The sequence below is a fragment of the Rhamphochromis longiceps genome, unplaced genomic scaffold (genome assembly GCF_057381845.1).
Source record: "Rhamphochromis longiceps isolate RC_006_pf unplaced genomic scaffold, R_longiceps_female_GT1.1 unmapped_scaffold_4, whole genome shotgun sequence".
Classification (NCBI taxonomy): domain Eukaryota; kingdom Metazoa; phylum Chordata; class Actinopteri; order Cichliformes; family Cichlidae; genus Rhamphochromis; species Rhamphochromis longiceps.
The window spans coordinates 1,052,771-1,072,841 of NW_028187224.1; the positions used below are offsets into that span (position 1 = coordinate 1,052,771).

A 20,071-nucleotide genomic window follows, 5' to 3' on the forward strand; every position below is an offset into this window, starting at 1 on the left:
CATGTATATATTGTGTATGTTGTGCTATTTCTTACTTAGTGTGTTGTGTCTTTGTTCCTGTTTGTGCTGCAGCACTGTAACCTAAATAATTTCCCCTGGGGATCAAAAAAGTATTCTGATTGTGATTAAATGAAAGCAGTCAGAGCAGAGGACGGTGATGTAAGGAATGGGATTTTAATCAGCCAGTCTCCTTTAACTCTCAGCATCACAAAGTAATGTGGTAACATCTGGACTGATGTGTTTACTGTCAGCTAGTTTAAATGCTGTAGGCTGCAGCCGCTGCTCTAACACTATAACTGTAACAGGGCTCAGTGCTGCTTCTAACAGTCTGAGCTGCTTCAGGCTTTATTTGTGAGGAGCACAGCAGCTTACAAACACGTGGCTGGGCCTGGACCCAAAGGAGTGTTTGTTAAAGCCTGCAGTGAATCCAGCAGCAGAATGATGGAAATGCAACACAGCAATGATGAAGAGGAGCAGCATTAAAGCCAAAGTCCAGTTCATACAGTTAGGTCCATAAATCAAATAAGGGAAAATAAAATGTTGTTGGATGCACCTGTCTGCACCCTTAATGCTCTCTGGTCGCTATGGTAACGCGTAAACATTTCTTTCAAAATAAGACACACGACTACAACACGGGAAAAGACCCAGGGAAACGAAGTTAACGATAAAAACCCTGAAAACCATTGTTGGATTTATATTTTATCATTGTCATTGTTATTGGGGAATATCTAACCATATATGCTTAGAGGTGTAGAACCAATTGTGTAATGATAGTAGTCTTTAAAGACTTTGTGTGACTCCAGAGTGTTCTGGCATTCACACCCACGTCCTGGGACGGCTACAGTTTGGATGGATTTGCATTTAAAGATGCAACAAGACTAAAATGGTTAGGGTCAGGAGGTCAAAGGTCAGAGCTCCTGTGGGTCTGAGGGCGGCCTCACGCTGGAGAAGGATGAAGGAGTCTGACCTGAGCCAGTGTTTGACATGAACACATCAGCACTGCTGTCAGTGAGCCTAACGACAGCCGTTAGCATCATTTCAGTGTTTCAGTCATAAAAACACTTCCTGTCTCTGTGGTGGTTACAGTGACATCATGCAGTTTGTGCTTTGACCTCCAGAGGGCGACAAATCAGCACAGACAGAGAGCTCCATTCAAACTTTGCTGCCATCAGGAATAATTCTTCAAATATAATCATCAGTGTTTGAGCAGCTATGATATCAGGGACAATCTAGACATGTGTGACAATACTGAACATGTCACATGACACACCTCAAACATCATGTGATCCACTCTCAGTCTGCACTTTCATTCATGACTTCAACAGGTTGAAACGAGCTTTGAAGAAACATTCAGTGAAATAAATCTTTCATGGATTCATGTGAGCAGCAGATGAACTTTGTACCAACAACATCTTCAATAACAGAGTCTGAATGAAGCTCAGGTGTTGATGCTGCTCACTGATTGGACGCTTGCTTTCAGCTCTGCTCTCAGTCTTTACTGCACAGGTGAAGGTAGAAAGTGTGACTGGATCTATAGACTGGAAACAGAGAAACATGCTGAACATTTGAAGCTTTGCAGCAGAAATGTTCATGTTACAAATACAGCAGAGCTGATCTGGGATCAGTGTGTTCACACCTGCAGCTACAACAAGGTTTCATGTCTCCACACGTCAGCATGTGAACTTTACTCTGACTCAGTCTGAGCAGTCAGACGGCATATTTTTAAAGTTAACACATCAGCACACACAGAGCTGAGCCCCTCCCACCTGTGCTGAGTTTCAGGTGGAGCCCCGCCTCCTTCCAGGAAGCAGCTCACCTGTGTGTCCGTGTTTAGTGTCCAGGTGTGGAGTGGAGCTTGTTGTTGGTGTGTGAAGAAACTGTAAGTTTGCTTTGTTTCCTCCTTTAACAGTTTGTCTTTAGGAACTTTACTGTTTGTTCAGCTCGTGTTTGATTTCTTCACACAACAAACTGTGTGTGTTTGTATTTCCGGTCTCTCCATTAAAGTCAGTGTGTAATGTTTCCTGGCTAACATCAGCTGTGTGCAGCTTAGTTCAGCACAAATCTGCCGCTCCATAGTTCACGGTAACGGACTCACAGCTGGACCAACGAGGCCGAGTGTGTCCGCCACTCTGAGCTACGTTCGTGTTTGTGTACTTGTAGTTTGTACTTTGAGTTCAGTCAGAGCCCACAGAGGACGCAGCGTACGTGATGACGTCACAGCCCTTTACCTCCTTTACTGTCACTGTGATTAATATTTACACACGAGACACCTGCAGAGCTCTGACGCTAAGCTAGCACACAGCATGCTAACACTAAGCTAACGCTAAGCTAACACTAAGCTAAAGCTAAGCTAACACTAAGAGTTCTTACAGACACGAGTTAAAAAGCTGCTTTTAGTGTGTGATCAGAGTCCAGGACTGAGAGCAGCAGCAGAGCTGATGGATGATGAATTACTGGATGGAAGAAGCTTCTCATTAGCAGTGAATCAGTGTGTGTCAGTGAATGCATCGTGTGTGTGCTTCAGGCTCCATCTAGTGGCCTGATAGCAGAGCGGCTGATGGCAGCTTCCTCTGCCTCACACTGCTGTCTGACTGCATCCAGCTGACACTGAGATGAAGCAGGAAAGAAGCAGCTGATATTTGGACAGCACACATGATGAAAGGAGGATTTCAGCTGATGTGCACATGAATGATTTGTGTTTCCTCTGCAGGTAGAAAGTGTGTGTGAGCTGAATTGAGCAGCATGGATCAGTGTGAGGACAGAGAGGAGGGAGTCCCTCCCTCTAAAAGCACTCTGTGTGGGGAACATGAGAGCCAGACCAAAGCGCAGAGGTGAGATGACCATCTCTAACTGTCCATGACTCTTCTCCATGTCACAGCTCTGCACTCACATCACTGCTGCATCATTATTCACAGGAACCAGCCTGGACCTCCACCCAGCTCTGTGTCTCATGAAAGTAACTCAGTCAAAGATGCCATTAAGATATTTGAGCAAAGACAGTCAGCTGAGAAAAGGTAAGCTAATACCAATAATATCAGCTGATATGTGATGAGAATTTTACTGAAGATTTATAACTTTTTCAGGATCCATCAGAGACTCAAACCTGGACCTCGACCCAGCTCTGTGTCCTTACAGAGTGACCGGTCTAAAGGTCGTCCCATTAATTTTAAATCCCAGCCTGTGTCTGCTGCAGAGAGGTGAGCTGTTAGCAACATGAACTCTTTGATTTAACTGCTTGATGTTGTTGGATATAAACTACAAACACGTCGTTCCCTCAGTCCCATTTAAACTGTCTTTTAAAACAAGCCTTTGGTTTCTAAACAACTGAAAACCCACTTCAGCAAACAGGAAGTGATCAGAGCGTCCGTCCACTTCCTGTCAGGCCCTGCAAACATTTCATATTGAAGAAAAGTAGTTGATATCTCACATTTTTACTCCACCACATTCAACCATTTTGACATTTTACAGCATGAAACTCTTGTCACATGACTCCTGTTATGTTATAGAGTCATGTGACCACCAGGGAGGGATTTGTATGGATGAAACACATTCAAATCAATCTGATTCATCAATGGAAACATTTTTGGTGTAAATGCAGCAACACTGAAAACGCTGAAGATAAAAACACAACAGATGAAATATGAACAAATCGAGGCTTTGAATACACGTGTGTGTGTTTGAGACAGAGATAAATGGATTGTGTGTCTGTCCTATTGCTGCGTGAGGGTTTTATTGTAGATTTTGTGCGTGTACACTTTTGACCACGAAGGTGTTGAAAGGGCGTAAAACAGTTGGAGGCACCAGAGTGAACACTAGTGCTGTCAGTAGATTAAAAATGACTAATTAATGACACAATCTTCTGTCATTAATCCTGATTAATCACAATTACTTGATCAATAGCTGCAGTTACATTTTTCCAACTTTATATTTAAGCCTGTAACAGACGTTTACACCATATAATGAAGTCAATGCAGAATAAACACAAAGAATGTTAAACGCTTCAATTCAAAGAGACTTTGAATAGTTTTCAGTCTTTAACTCAGCTTCTCTGCTGTAAATACAACTTTGTAACAAACATATATACTAAAAGCTAAGTGTGCACTAATATATAATAATATATAATCTATATTACTGCTGTTAATGAAAATGTTTAATCAGACTCATCACAGGGTTACTGTGGATTAATTTGGATGAATCACCATTAAACATCATTTTTAATGTAAACGAATCAAAGTTCATTTCATGAGCAAACAGACTCGAGAGAAAAGGGCAAATTTACACACTTAACATGTTTATTGAACATGTAAACATTGATTAACCTCCTGAATGAGCCGACCCCCCCAGGGACAGTCCTGCATGCTAATGATGGGCTCTGCTCTGTACCTGCAGGATTCTGTCAGCCACAAACTCCTCAGCTGATCCTGAGTCTGAGCCCATCTGTCAAACAATCATTTTCTTCACAGGTCTGTGGAGGTGGCACTGATCCTGCAGCAGTCTAACACTCTCTGTCACTCTTCTTCAAGTCTTTGACACGAGGAACCAAAACTATGTTATTAACAACACTAACAGGTCTGCAGTTTGTCCACTTGGCAGTTGTGTCATCAGTGCTTTGCATCGTTGTGATATTTTAAGCTGGAAGTGCTTCGGTGAAAAGAAAATTCCTTCTGTCACGATGTGCAGAATCCTTCATGTTGGTCGGCTGGTCCGTCTTGTTATTTTTTTAATGCTCAAACTTTCCATCGGGAGGTCAGTGTGTGTTTGTCATCTTCCATATTGAGCTGATTGGTTCAGCTGCCGTCACTAACAGATGTGCTGCACATCTGCACGTGTGCAAAGGTAACTCTACTCGGACAAACTGCCCGAATTGTGTTGATAGAAACATTTCAGGGATTTTGAGTCGTTCTGCTCTCCAGATGTGTCGTGTTAAAGGTTTTTATCATGTTAATCATGATAACAGATGAACCCCTAACCCTAACCCTACATGTTAATTTTGACAGCACTGGTAAATCCTTTTTAATGTTCTTCTGTCAGATCATTGATTAGACTCGACTCCAAACACAAGACTCAGAAAACTCAAATGAAAACTCAAATCAAAGCAATGAGAAAAGGACTTCTTGTGTTAGAATGAAAACATATGGAAGTGGTCAGGTTTCAAACACTCGATGAATCTACTGCACAGTTACATTCAGGGACCTTTGGCCTCCTGAGAGCATTAGTTGATGGTTCATCACAGTTTTACCTTCCAGTGAGTGAATTTATCAGTTTGATGAAGTCTCAAAGTTTCCTCTGAGCTTCTGCAGCATCATCACTTCCATCACTGATGAAAGAAAGTTCATAGAAAACAGAAAATATATCTTCAGAATCTGAGAGTCTAAAACTTGACAGACTTGATTCAGATGAAGTTATTTGAGCAGAAACTCCTGGATCTTTATCCTGTGTTGATCTAATCCTTCATGGTTCCTCCACAGAGTGGAGCAGCAGAGCTCAGAGGTTCCCAGTGGTCAGTCTGCCCAGCAGCATCAAACACAGCTGGACTCCATATTTATGGTCTGTACATGTACAACAACTACTTTATTATTAATATTAATAATGATGCATTTATTTATAGGTCCCTTTCAGAACACCAAGGACTCTGTGGACTAAACGACCAAAAGAAACAAACTTTGAAATCAGACGGTGCAAATGTGATCACAGGGAAACGTTTTAAACATCGAGGCTTTAAACAGAAACCAAAGTGAAACAGTTTGTAGTCGAGATCAGTGGGAATGAAGCTGAATAACTGTTTCTTCAATAACTTTGAGCTCTTAAAAAACAAAAACTAGCTGAAAGTCTGGCTGCTCTTATGAAAAGTACAGAGAAATTATGGGTCGCTCAACACTTGTGCACAATATAAGAGTTTAAATAAATCTAAAGAATAACTCAAAATCCTACAATCATACTGAGAAAATCATCTACAGCTAACTATCCAAGTGAATTTGTTTAAGACAGCTCCATCTGCTGGTGGCCCTCTGCAGGTGCATGAAAGGGGCGTGTTTATAGTGAAAGTAGTAGAGAAAGTAAACCCCACGGGAAGGAGGAGGAGTCTCAGCAGCTTCCAGCTCATATTCAGACATTTGACTTCTCACTGAAAGCAGCAAGTTTGAGTGTCTGTACCTTAGTTAGAAGAGATAACATGTCAGTAGTAATTAGAGTTGATTGAGCAATGCTGTCCTTATAATGTAGTTTATGATTTTTATACATCTTTTTATGGACAAGTCCAGTTTTTCTGTAGAGCCTCTCAAGTTGGTGACAGCAGCAGTGGAAGTTCACGTGTAAACCAGAGCAGCAAATCAGGTCCAAATGTGTTGTTCACAGTGAGTGGGATCATCATTGGCTGCTATGTTAACCTCCTGCAGCAGGATGTGTTTGGTCAGAGAATGGATAGATCACTAAGTCATTGTTGAGTTTAGGGAGACAGTAGACAGTTGGAGGAGGTTCAGCCAGTTGACACACAGTAGATAAAATAACTGAAGGCAGGAGCAGACACCTGTATGACTTTCCACCTCTCACATAGATTATTTCCCTGGGCAGCGCCACAGGGCTGGTAGATGTAAACAAAGCTGGAGGAGAGGATTGATTCATCTGAGAAAAGTCACAGAGTTGTGTCTTGATGCTCAATCATCCAGGTACGTAAATCCCAAAAAGCTTGATTCTGTTCATCTGGATGTTTTCAGTGGGAGAAACGTTTCATCATCATCAGGTGACTTCTTCAGTCTCAGCTGACTGCAGGTTTCAATCTCATAAACAGGACATTTGTATGACTGAAACCAGCCCACTGAAGGAACAATGGGCTGGGAGGTCAGTTCATTGATCATTGGTACGCATATTGTCAGGACCATTGATCAATGGTTGTTGATCAATGGTCATGAGTCCAGTTCACAGAGAGCTGGGGAATGGCTGCAATCACAGCATGTAAGATGGTGACAGTTGTACCCTTAGGCCCCTCCTCCATTCAGAGATGGTCTTTCCTTTTCACATAAATGGCCTCCTTGACTCCGCCCTCAAACCAGCGTTCACATTTACTCAGGACCTTCTTGATGTGAAGTTCTTCTGCTTCGCTGGCTGCTGTGTCTGTGGGGATGGTGTTTGTTCTGTGTTGTAGCGCCCTGATGACGCCCAGTTTGTGCTCCAGTGGATGATGAGAGTCAAACCTTAAATACTGATCTGTATGTGTAAACAGAGTGAACCTTTAAGACCAGTTGTCTGTACGATCAACTCAGTCACCTGAAACATCTCCAAGTTTCTGGCTTTGATCATCAACCTGTTGGTAGTTCAGCTCTGAACACCAGTGAAATGTTTCTCCCACTGAAATCGCTGCATTCATATGAACAGCATCAACGTTTTGGGATCATGGAGTTGTGGACAAAGTCTCAGTTAATCAGATAAAGTCAAACTTATAACTGGTAAAGAGTTCGCGGATGATATGCCCCTTGATGGTAAAGAAGTGGATGTTGTGTGGACTAAAGTTCAGAGTGGTGGGTCATTCATAAATATTCTGTTCCAGCTGCTGGAGGACAACATCATCACTTTTGTGAAGAACGAGCTGAAGAAGATCCAGAAGACTCTGAATCCAAATAAGCCCCAGTGCTTGGAGTTTCAGAGGGAGGATGATGAGCAGAGGAGCAGCAGCAGAGAGGCATTTGTGAAGATCACAGTGGACTTCCTGAGGAGAATGAAGCAGGAGGAGCTGGCTGACCGTCTGCAGAGACGTAAGAGGATTTATCTAAAGATTTAAGCTGCTGGATAAATGAGAGACTTGTGACACCAGTGTGTTCAGTCATTTCTCAGTGGGTCAGAAATTGTCATCAGCATTTTGTAAAATATGATTGTTAAAGTTGTATTTTTATTATTATTATTATTCAGAACTTCCAGCTGCTGTTTGTCATCGTAACCTTAAGTCTAAGCTGAAGGAGAAGTTCCAGTGTGTGTTTGAGGGCATCGCTAAAGCAGGAAACCCAACCCTCCTGAATCAGATCTACACAGAGCTCTACATCACAGAGGGAGGGACTGCAGAGGTCAATGATGAACATGAGGTCAGACAGATTGAAACAGCATCCAGGAAACCAGACAGACCAGAAACAACCATCAGACAAGAAGACATCTTTAAAGCCTCACCTGGAAGAGATGAACCAATCAGAACAGTGCTGACAAAGGGAGTGGCTGGCATTGGTAAAACAGTCTTAACACAGAAATACAGCCTGGACTGGGCTGAAGACAAAGCCAACCAGGACATCCAGTTCATATTTCCATTCACTTTCAGAGAGCTGAATGTGCTGAAAGAGGAAAAGTTCAGCTTGGTGGGACTTGTTCATCACTTCTTTACTGAAACCAAAGAAGCAGGAATCTGCAGCTTTGAAGACTTCCAGGTTGTGTTCATCTTTGATGGTCTGGATGAGTGTCGACTTCCTCTGGACTTCCACAAAACTACAATCCTAACTGACCCTAGAAAGTCCACCTCAGTGGATGTGCTGCTGATAAACCTCATCAGGGGCAAACTGCTTCCCTCTGCTCGCCTCTGGATAACCACACGACCTGCAGCAGCCAATCAGATCCCTCCTGACTGTGTTGGCATGGTGACAGAGGTCAGAGGGTTCACTGACCCACAGAAGGAGGAGTACTTCAGGAAGAGATTCAGAGATGAGGAGCAGGCCAGCAGGATCATCTCCCACATCAAGACATCACGAAGCCTCCACATCATGTGTCACATCCCAGTCTTCTGCTGGATCACTGCTACAGTTCTGGAGGATGTGCTGGAAACCAGAGAGGGAGGACAGCTGCCCAAGACCCTGACTGAGATGTACATCCACTTCCTGGTGGTTCAGGCCAAAGTGAAGAAGGTCAAGTATGATGGAGGAGCTGAGACAGATCCACACTGGAGTCCAGAGAGCAGGACGATGATGGAGTCTCTGGGAAAACTGGCTTTTGATCAGCTGCAGAAAGGAAACCTGATCTTCTATGAATCAGACCTGACAGAGTGTGGCATCGATATCAGAGCAGCCTCAGTGTACTCAGGAGTGTTCACACAGATCTTTAAAGAGGAGAGAGGACTGTACCAGGACAAGGTGTTCTGCTTCATCCATCTGAGTGTTCAGGAGTTTCTGGCTGCTCTTCATGTCCATCTGACCTTCATCAACTCTGGACTCAATCTGCTGGAACAACAACAAACAAAGTCCATATGGTCTATATTGTTTTGGAAACAAAAACCTGAAAAAGAAGTAAAATCTGTAGAGAAACACTTCCACCACAGTGCTGTGGATAAGGCCTTACAGAGTCCAAATGGACACCTGGACTTGTTCCTCCGCTTCCTCCTGGGTCTTTCACTGCAGACCAATCAGACTCTCCTACGAGGTCTGCTGACACAGACAGGAAGTAGCTCACAGACCAATAAGAAAACAGTTCAGTACATCAAGGAGAAGCTCAGTGAGAATCTGTCTGCAGAGAAAAGCATCAATCTGTTCCACTGTCTGAATGAACTGAATGATCGTTCTCTAGTGGAGGAGATCCAACAGTCCCTGAGATCAGGAAGTCTCTCCACAGATGAACTGTCTCCTGCTCAGTGGTCAGCTCTGGTCTTCATCTTACTGTCATCAGAAGAAGATCTGGATGTGTTTGACCTGAAGAAATACTCAGCTTCAGAGGAGGCTCTTCTGAGGCTGCTGCCAGTGGTCAAAGCCTCCAACAAAGCTCTGTAAGTACATTTGTATTCATATGCTCGTTGACAAAAAGCAGGTGTGATCAACTAAAACCACTAACAAAATAACCCCCAAAACCACAGTTATGAGTGCTGGTGTCTGAAAAGTGTATACAACTGTTAAGTGATAATCAGTACTCATTTTGTTCAATACTGAATACCTGTCGGCATTTCTGAAAATTTTCTGGGTGTAACTGTCATCAAAGTTACACCCAGACCTCGCCTTGAGTTGTTATCTGAGTTTTAATCATGAACTCTTCTTAAACGATGACAAAATAAAGAAATTTGGCACGTTTTGTTGATACCAAAAGCCTATTGAACTATCCACTGTTCTTTTACTGCTCTGTTCTCTGTTCTCTCTCTGATTGTTTCCACATGTTGCTCGTTACTTTCTTGACAAAAAGAGAATGGAATATTGCTAAATGTTATGTAATCTCATTACACTTGATCAAAAGTAAGTTTTTTTAAATTGTTTTTCTGTTATTTTTCAGACTGAGTCTCTGTAACCTGTCAGAGAGAAGTTGTGAAGCTCTGGCCTCAGGTCTCAGCTCTCAGACCTCTAATCTGAGAGAGCTTGACCTAAGTAACAATAACCTGCAGGATTTAGGCGTGAAGTTTCTGTCTGAAGGACTGAAGAATCCACACTGCAAACTGGAAACTCTCAGGTGAGATCAAGCATTTTGTAATCAACTGGCAGAATTAGCAAATTAATAATAAGGTAATCCTTTAATAAGAGGAGATATGGGGGTGTTCTGATGTGCAAAGTACTCTTATGTTGAAAGATTCTAAAACAAGAAGTAGTTCCTGGGAACTGCTTTCTGTTTTATTGCTGTCTAAGTAGAAACTTGCTGATGAAATTACTGATGAGTTTGCAGAGTTGAATCCACAGAACACAACACAAATATTCTTACACCCGACAATATGTACATAGTCATGGTGTTGGGTGCTGAAGATCATAATTAGAAATTTAATTATAAATTTCTTTAAATGCACATTCAGGTCTGTGACACTCATTCAGACCGTGAGCACTGGCTCTGTGCTACATACAGACATTTCTGCATCCTTGCCATTCAAAGGCACTTTGTTATATATAGTTTATATATGTAGTATTCAAAACTGAACTGTAAGCTTGGTGTTTTTAAAGGAAGCAATTTTAATTCAGTGTTTTCATTAGTCTTAATTTTATACATTTACTACCACTAAGAAGAGAACGGACATGACCTTAAGGCCTGGACAAGTTTGAAACCTTTTGTCCTTCACAATGGAAAATGGGTATCACTTTATTCAGCTTCTAATTTATAAATTCTGCACTCAGCTTTGTGGTCTCCAATATCACTGAAACTCAGCCAGATGCTGCTCATTTTATGCTTTCACTTTTTCCTGACACGCTTGAATTTAAACCTGTGTCTGTGTGTACCAGGCCTGTACCACTAAGCTTGCTTTCTTCTGAACGTTTGCCCCCATCCCTTTCTTTAAATAGTGGCATGATCCCAGGCTGTCTCTTAATGTGATTGGCCACATGATGTGTCCATCAGAATAAAGTCCCAGCCCTGCTGCCATGGAATATCAGCAACCCTGAAAATTCTTTAATAACTGATATATGAAATTATCTCAGGGGCTGAATTTGGCCGACGGGCCATATGTTTGACACCCCTGGTTTAGACAGTTTAGCATTCTATGTTCTACTGAGTTAACTCCAAGCTGAGTAGCAAATCAGCTAACTGCAGCCACAAGCTGCGACTGGTTTTCTTTGTGGATGATGATGTATTCTCCCTTTACTAGGTTCACTCAGGTGTTCCACTCATGGTTGTTATTAACTTCCTGTTTTATTTTGGTAGTTTTCATCTCTGGTGTCAAAGGTTTAGTTTTACTTCCTCCCCTGACATTGTCTACATGAGTTTCAGCTGTACAAGGTTTTATTGCGTGTTTATTGATTTGACGCTTCTTTTTATTTAACTATTATTGTTGACTTCTAAACAATTGTTAAAAAGTATTTTCATTGAAATATCAAATAATTTATTACTTTATCAGTTAATTCATTATACTTCTCTAAATAAGGGTGATAGTGTGTGTGGGTTGTCTTCAGATACTCTGCTTCCTCCCACAGTCCAATGTGAATGAGGCCCAGCTGTAAAGTCACAGCAGTCACACTGTATGTGTCTCATTGTCACTGGAGTTTAGGCTCCATGCATCCAGCTGGTGCTGCAGAAAAAGTAGAAATGTTTCTGTTTGGTTCTAATCTGCTGCTGAGTCTCTTTTACAAAGATAGAACTGCAGCTAATCATGCTCATGTAGCCAGTTAGTAAAAACCCAAGTCACCGTCAGACTAGGGTTGCCAACTTCCTGGGACACCTCGTGGCCAGGGCCGGGCGACCCAGTTGTCTCCACCCTTCCAAGTGTGGTGAATTTTTTAGCTCTTTTTTGTGTGTGTGAAATTATTTTTTTAACCATTTGACTTGAAGTTGATTTAATGATGCATATTCTTTGTGATATGAACACATGGGAAACAAATGATCATTTAGCCATTTATTTGTAGCGCAAAATGACAACATTAACACAATAAAACAGGTCTCTTTCTTAAACAGAAGCCTGTCATGCTTAACTTTAAAGAATATAAGTTAATCTTTCTTTAAAAGAACTCTGTCCTGCTTAACTTAAAATTATATAAATTTATAGAAAACAATAGAAAGAAAAACATTCTTATAACAGTCCACATGAAGTGCATTTAGTGCAGCTGGCTTCAGTTGAGGTATTATTTCAGCTTTTCTAATGCTAATCAGCTGCTCCTGTTTGTAAACCCGCTTGTTCCCATGATTACGCATCTTAACTCATCATCATTATTCATCTATGTATTACTTTTATGTATTAGTCATCTATTCGTTGTAATCATCTATCCTTGCAGTTGTTTATTACACAAAATAAATTATATTATCACACTTCTGGCCACATAGAGTTGATATTCACTGCACATGCCCATATTAACCTTAACCAGAGGGTTTAAAAACAACAACAATGTCTACATACCATATCTTCTGCTGCCATGGCCTGGTGAACAACAAATTGGTTAAGGGTTCCCTGAGCTTTCATGCCACTCATGTGCCCACCACTAGAAGCATGCTGCCAGTCCACCATGGCCTATGAAAAAAGTGCGACGGCACACAGTGCAGTGCGCTTTATAGGTGTTATCGCGCACTTTTTCCAGCGAGGTGTTTTCATTTTCCCATTCCTCCCTGCACTTATGCAGCCTTTTTTTTTCTTTCTCGGTGGGGTACAAACATTGCTGGTCGAAGGTGTACTGTCGTCCGAGACTTGCACCGCAGTGTCAGCGTTTGTTTCCCTGTTGGCCATGCTTCTTTTTGTGGTCATCTGTTGTCTTCTGGTATTTTCTCAGCGAGCGACCTTTCCTCTACCAATGAGATAAGTGGTAATCTGAATTGTCATACTCGTGCGTAAGGTCATTGGTCACAAAGCAGGAGAGGGGCTGGGAATTATGTTTTCAAACAAAGCGTTAATTCCATTAACATTTATAGACTACTTTTGATTCTCTCTGTATTACAGGACAAAGTGCGTCCCTTTGGAGCTCAATACGGGACGTGTACTTTTTATTTATTTATTTATTTATTTTTTTTGCCTGTCCCGTTTGGCTCTTTTGCATCAGAATTGTTGTCTAAAGGCAAAGAAAGATGCCCAACGGATTTACTTTACCAAATTGACCATCCCAGCCTTGCCGTAATGGTCCATTTGATTCACCTTTTATTGTTTATTTTATTTTCACTTACTGAATACGGGACAGACTTGACTGGGGGAAAGAAGGGGAGAAAGAAAGAGGGAAAGAGAAACAGCTGAGAAGAGGGACTGGGGAGAAGGGCAAAAAACAAAAACCAACAGAATGGGCAGGAAAAAAAAAATGCATCTATCGATCACCTGGATCACCTGCTGAGAAAGAAAAAGGAAAACAAGCAGAAGAGAACAAGAGTAATAGAATAAACAACATCACAATGATATATGGGAATATGACAGTAAATACTAAATATTAAACATTATTGTGCAGCACATAAGATCAACAGAACACAGTGTGCTTTGAGGTAGGAGCCAAAAAGGGTGTAGTTTGTGTGTGTGAGCACCCGTGTGTACACCTGTGAGCATGGACGCGCTTGTTTTTTTAAAAGGTTCCTTCATGTAATGATCTGCTAGAGGGTGTGGGGGGGGCACAGCCCCGTCCTCCAGGGCATGAAGCAGGTATGGAGGAGATCAAAACTCCAGACATCCAGAGGCCCCCAGAACACAAGAGACCAAGGAAGACCCACAGAGGGGCAGCCGCGCCACTGACGTGTACTTTTCTTTCTAAATACGGGACGATTCCGTTATTCAAGGGACGGTTGGCAACCCTACGTCAGACACAGCAGACATTTAGTGATGATCTCACTGTATGTGGTCTTTTAGCGCCTCCTAGTGGTGAATTTGTGGAGTGGTGTTAGTCTGGGTGAGGAGTGTAACTATTGAGTGACACAGACCGAGCCTGCATGCTGGTAGCACCTTAGCCACAGCTCGGGTGTGGAAAAGCTGAAAAAGAAGGTTTTCTAGTTTGTAACAAGGAAAAAACTGAGAGGACTGAGTTAAAGAGAGGCTGGAGAGTAACACAGAGCAGCAATGAAAGCTGTTCACACAGTTTAGACAGTTTAGCATCAAATGTTCTAGTGAGTTAGGTTAGCTCCATGCTAACGAACAAATCAGCTAACTAGCAAGCCAGCTAACTAGCAGACCAGCTAACTAGCAAACCAGCTAAATGTAGCCACAAGCTGCGACTGCGGTTTTATAACGAGAGCATCAGACACTCAGACTGGTTTTCTTTGTGGATGATGATGTATTTTTATTCTAATCCTTCATGGTGATGCTGCCATTCACCCACTGCTCCTGGCAATGTTGCCAACTCCTCAGTAAGGAAAATTGCTATTGGCTGTCCTAAAAGTTGCTGGAAGGAGGTCAGTGTGAATGGACTGTTGTCATTGGTCTGAATGTGTCACTATAAACATGTGCTCTTCATTATTGTGTGTGTAGAACAACAAATAAAACCAAATCACAAAAAGCTTCAAGTCAAAAACACATGAAACTTTGAGGGTTTTTCCCTAGGATGAGGAAGCAGACTCGGCCCCAAACAGCTGGATATATGGATGGTTACCACAGCAACCACAGCAGTGCGCTCTGAGTATATTTAGTTGTATAAAGGTGTTTGTGGTGTGTTGCAGCTGAAGCAGCCTCATGTATGTTGACACAGGGAGAAAATAGTGTGAGAACACTGTTCACAGCAGTCACAGCTCGCTGCCTTCAACGGTCTCTTCCTTCCTTGTTTAGATGTCACTGATATCACCGCTCTCACACTGACCACCTGTTGGAGCTAACATGCTAACATGGCTAACAGCAGGATCACTACATGTAGTCCTTAGTGATGGAAACTGGAACCATGAAGTCAGTGATGCTGGAATAAGCATCTCCACAGTGACACTAATGGTAACTATCATGACTCTTTGATGATATTCTGTGAAACACTGACAGAGAAAAGTGTTGGACAAATCTGAACAAGTCTACTTAATATACACGACTGTCCATAATTTTGATGGACACATGTTTTGGAGAAACGCCCTCCCTCCTGCTGCTCAGTTCACTCCGCTGTTCCACTCATTTTTGTTCATTATAACCTGTTTTATTTTGGTAAGTATGGTCTCTGGTGTCAGACGTTGTCTGGATGAGTTTCAGCTGTGTCACATGACCTCAGCTGTATAGATGGCTCTGTCCTTCCCTCAGTCTTTATGTCAGTGTCAGTTTCTCCTCCTCATGTGCTGCCGGCCTCTTTTAGATTCTCTTTAGTTTGTTCCTCGTGTCCTTTCATTCCTCAGTTTAAGACACCAAACTCATCAAAGGTTCAGTCTGCCTCCTGAAACACTCCCATTCATGACATGAGACCAATACAAGATGTCCTTGGCAGCACAAACACTGTTTTAAAAGCAGCGATGGGCAAAGCCAGGCTTCGTCAAACTGAAACACTGGAAGCATTTGTGCCATCTTGAAGATGCTGTTCTGTGAAACGGGGACACAGACGAGCCCAGCACAGTTCACAACACAACTACAGACACACAATACATCAGTTTAGTCAAACATAACAGACTGCTGTGTTTACTGTAATAGGCACACAGGTTTACAGCTGTTTGTTGGCCTCATGTTTTGCTCCCAGCCGTGAAGCTTTGGATGCGTTATGTTGACTTTGAGGTTTTCTGGGAGTTTATGTCATCAGTTCTACACACTGTCAATCAAAGTTACAAGCTGGCGTGGCGTTAGCTTTGATTTGGAATCACTTTGAAAAAGATACATTTCCATGAAAAGATTAAATGTGTTTTCTTTCTTTATACAAAGTTTGTCCCATTTTCACAGGCTCATTCTGACCAATCAGAAGCCTCCATTTCACGCACATCTTTAAGTCGTCCTCAGCTGAACATCTTCTGAACCATTAAAAAACTTTCCTGAACTTTACCTTCTAACACTGGCCTGATGTTTCACTGTCAGTCTGGAGTTTGGCTCATAGTGAACCTGCACAAGTCCTGTTGGATTTGACAGACTCAAAAAGGAAAATAGAGCCTGGAATCAATGTGTTTTTCTAGCTTTCCTTTTTATAGGATCAGTATTTTCTGTATTTCTACACACAGTCTGTGAGTAACAGCTGACAGTGAGGATGATATCCCTGAATGCAGTACATCCTATTTTCTGTTGTAAGTAGAAAAAAGTAGAGCGCAGACAGAGCTGAAAACTGGGGCCCGTTCTTCGTACCTCGCTTACTACATCCAAGATCAAATGACACATCCAAGACCAAATCATCGCGCTAACCGTGAGCTCGCTATTCCGGTTCTCCGAACACACCTGTTGTTGACGATTAGTACAGCTGGATGAAGTAATGTGAGATCACTGGGTGTCGTAAAAGGGGCTACGCATTGATAGTAGAAACATTGATCAGCAACCCGCTGATTGGTCGGCGAAAATGTCGAAGGAGCGCGCTCGGTATTTTTCGGCAGCAGAGCAAGAACTCTTGAGTGAGGGATTTCAGGAGTTTCAGAGTTTAATCAGAACGCAAGGGAACACTGCAAAGGCTGCAAAAGCAAGGAGAGAGGGCTGGCAGGAAGTTGCTGACAAATTAAACTCGTAAGTAATTTAATAATAACAATAATAATGGAGTGGATTGATATAGCGCTTTCCAAGGCACCCAAAGTGCTTTACAATGCCACTATTCATTCACTCTCACATTCACACACTGGTGGAGGCAGCTACAGTTGTAGCCACAGCTGCCCTGGGGCAGACTGACAGAAGCCAGGCTGCCATATCGCGCCATCGGCCCCTCTGGCCAACACCAGTAGGCGGTAGGGTAGATTTATCATTTCACACTATATTATCCAATATTATATTACACTATATTATATTATAATATGTTATATTATATCCCCTTTCACATTAGAGCCACAACAGGACCCACTAGAACATGGGAACAAGTAAAAGTGAAATATAAGAATATTCTACAGAATGGTAATATTGATCACTTATATTGCTTTTAGTCTCTTGGACAGAGAGCCTGGAATACTCTGTTTGTTTATAACAGCAACCAAGAAAAGGGCAGAGGAAAAAAAGACAGGTGGTGGTCCTGCACCCCCTCGTCAACAAGTTGGTTAAGTGAATAATACCCTCACGGGAATATCGATATCTCTCTATGAGCACACTGTCGCGCTGAGCTAAAGGATCCTGTCTGTCCCGCAATATACGCTGGATTCTGAGGACTCTCCTTATCAATCTTGCACCTTCCGCAATGGGTGGCTCGCGTAAACGGACAGGACATGGCTGCGACAGACTTCCCAAATCCACCTTCGCTTTTATAGCCGTGGTCTCCCATCTTGATTACACGAAGTAATTTACAATTACTACTCTGAAATATGAATTACATCTGTAATAATCACATACATGTAATAGAATGTTAATAGTACATTTCCCTTTTTTAGGAAATGACCTGTATGTATCTGTGTGAAATCAATAAATGGATCAAGTGCTGCATTATCTTTAGTTACATTGATGTTATTTATTTATGGTGAAACAGTGGTGGAATATCGCTGTTGCTTTCGTATAGATGATGCGGACATACCTGCGTGGCCGCGATCTAATCCTGTTTACATAAAGTAAACCTGCTCCCGAGCAGGTTTACGCTTACGGATCTGTTGCTATGACAGCAAGTCCCGGATGAGCTTCGGAGAACCGAACGATCCAGGATCACGCGAAATCGTCAACAATCAAATCCAGCTAACTTACTTAGCGAGGTACGAAGAACGGGCCCCTGGTGCCTGTTTGATTTAGTCCTTGAAGCAGTTTTTACTGTTTTTACTGAGATCTTCTAATGATGTTACAGACAGTGTGTGGCTCTCTCTCTGCTGATAGGACTGAATGTGTGTGGAATAAACTGAAGCAGTGATATAAAAGCATCATTCAGCCATTAAAAGGGTCAAAAAGACCAGTCAATGAAAAATGGGAATTCCCGAGACTGGCAATGCCTGGAAGCCGCAGGTATGCCACCTGTGGCAGCTGAGGTCACGTGATCTGAGTGTTTGAACCAGACGTTGGAGCAGCGTTTCCAAACATCTGCACTTCAGAAGCTCCAAAGTGTGGAAACGTCACTGTGGAGCATCTCATCCCTATCTAAGAGATTTTCTTGCCTCTGCAAAGCGAAGCTTGCAAACAGCACCATAGTTTGTCAATCCCAACCAATCAGAGCGCTCCTTATGTCACGTCACATGACTCGTGTGTTTTCCTCTTTGCTTAGCACCCAAAGAACTAAAGAAAGGCTAAAAGGACATTCAGCCAATCAAATCCCTCCTAGGAACAGGAAGTCTAGAGAGGAAATGGAGCAGAGAAGGAGAATCACCAGTTTAAATGTCTGAGTTTTAAACTGGTGACCCTCTAAAGAGGCTTTTATTCACTCTTTCTGTTTTCTTTACAGCTTTTTTCACCATTTAAACTGTTTAATATCAGATTTAGAAATAACTTTTGGACAGTTTTTCTACATTTGCACTAAAATGAGACATAAATAATGACTTTCTGACTTTACGTTGGACTAATCTAACGACTCAGCCTGGCTATGTTGGACTGGGTGTGGAAGCAGCTCCCAGTTTGAGTTCAGGAGACAGACACTCTCTCTACTTTGAAGATCAGCTTCAAACTTTCCTTTTTGATAAAGCTTATAGTTCGAGCTGGATCAGGTGACCCTGAACCATCCCTTAGTTATGCTGCTATAGGCTCAGGCTGTTGGTGGACTTCCCATGATGCTCTGCTTTCTTCTCCCCTCTTTTCACTCCTGATGCTTTTATATGTCACTACTGCATGTCCTTAACTTTTGTCTCTCTGTTTTGTTCTTGTCTCTCTGAGCTCATCTCTTCTCTTTCCCCTCACCCTGCAACCAGTCATGGTAGATGCTCCTCCTGGAGCCTGTTTTCACTGGGAGGATCTTTGTGTCAAAGGGAGTTCTTCTTCCCACCATCACCAAGTGCTGCTCACAGTGCATTGTGTCGCGAAATCTATCAATGTAGAGCAGTGAGACAAACCACGGAGGCCCCAGAGAAGTGCAATCAAACGATGAGTTTATTAACACACAGGAGAAAACATCAGCCTATGTCTTCTGACAAAAATACATGTTGTGGACACTTACAAAGCAGTGGGGTACACGCCCCCCCTTGGCGTCAATAAAAATAGTCAGAGTAAAATATGTTCCAGACATTAGTCACAGTTAATGGTACATCTTGTACATGTTTAATGGCTATAAACAGACACAGAACTTCTCTTTTCTGTAACACCTTCCATACAAGGTAATAAACTTCAAGCCCTCAGGGTCTCTGGGGCTAATTATTGACTCTGGTCATCTGTTGCCAAGTAGAGTAAAATATAGTGAGACACCAAATGAGTTAAGGCCTCAGGCCTGACGCATTCCTAGATTATATGTGTTATATGTATTGTAAGCATGCATGCAATCATCCTGTTCTAGTTTCCCTCAGCATGGATCACCTGGACAGTCACGCCAGTGAAGCTTAAGACCCTTAATGAACCGAACATCAACTCGACATAAGCACAAATATGCAATGTGTATGAAATACTTCTGACCGTACTTGTAATAAAAGTTAACATAATGGAAGGATCCTCAAATGAACATGTTCAATAGACAACTTTAATGCAATATCAATACTGTGAGAAATATTATTAGATGGAATAATGCTGTAAAGAACATTATTAATGCAGTTATAATGATGCAGATTATATGGCAGCAAT

At 42.2% G+C, this 20,071-nt stretch overlaps 1 protein-coding gene across 1 annotated transcript in view; it reads left to right on the forward strand.

Moving 5' to 3' along the window:
* Nucleotides 1-1,341: 1,341 nt before the first annotated feature.
* LOC146640616 (protein NLRC3-like) overlaps nt 1,342-20,071 on the forward strand; it is a 25,485-nt gene continuing 6,755 nt past the window's right edge. Inside the window, exons 1-8 of the mRNA XM_085399927.1 lie at nt 1,342-1,879; nt 2,711-2,831; nt 2,916-3,014; nt 3,084-3,197; nt 5,469-5,547; nt 7,544-7,748; nt 7,903-9,727; nt 10,222-10,395. Of these exons, the coding sequence (XP_085256053.1) occupies nt 2,743-2,831; nt 2,916-3,014; nt 3,084-3,197; nt 5,469-5,547; nt 7,544-7,748; nt 7,903-9,727; nt 10,222-10,395 (2,585 nt within the window). The 5' untranslated portion in view covers nt 1,342-1,879; nt 2,711-2,742. The remainder of the gene's footprint in view (nt 1,880-2,710; nt 2,832-2,915; nt 3,015-3,083; nt 3,198-5,468; nt 5,548-7,543; nt 7,749-7,902; nt 9,728-10,221; nt 10,396-20,071) is intronic.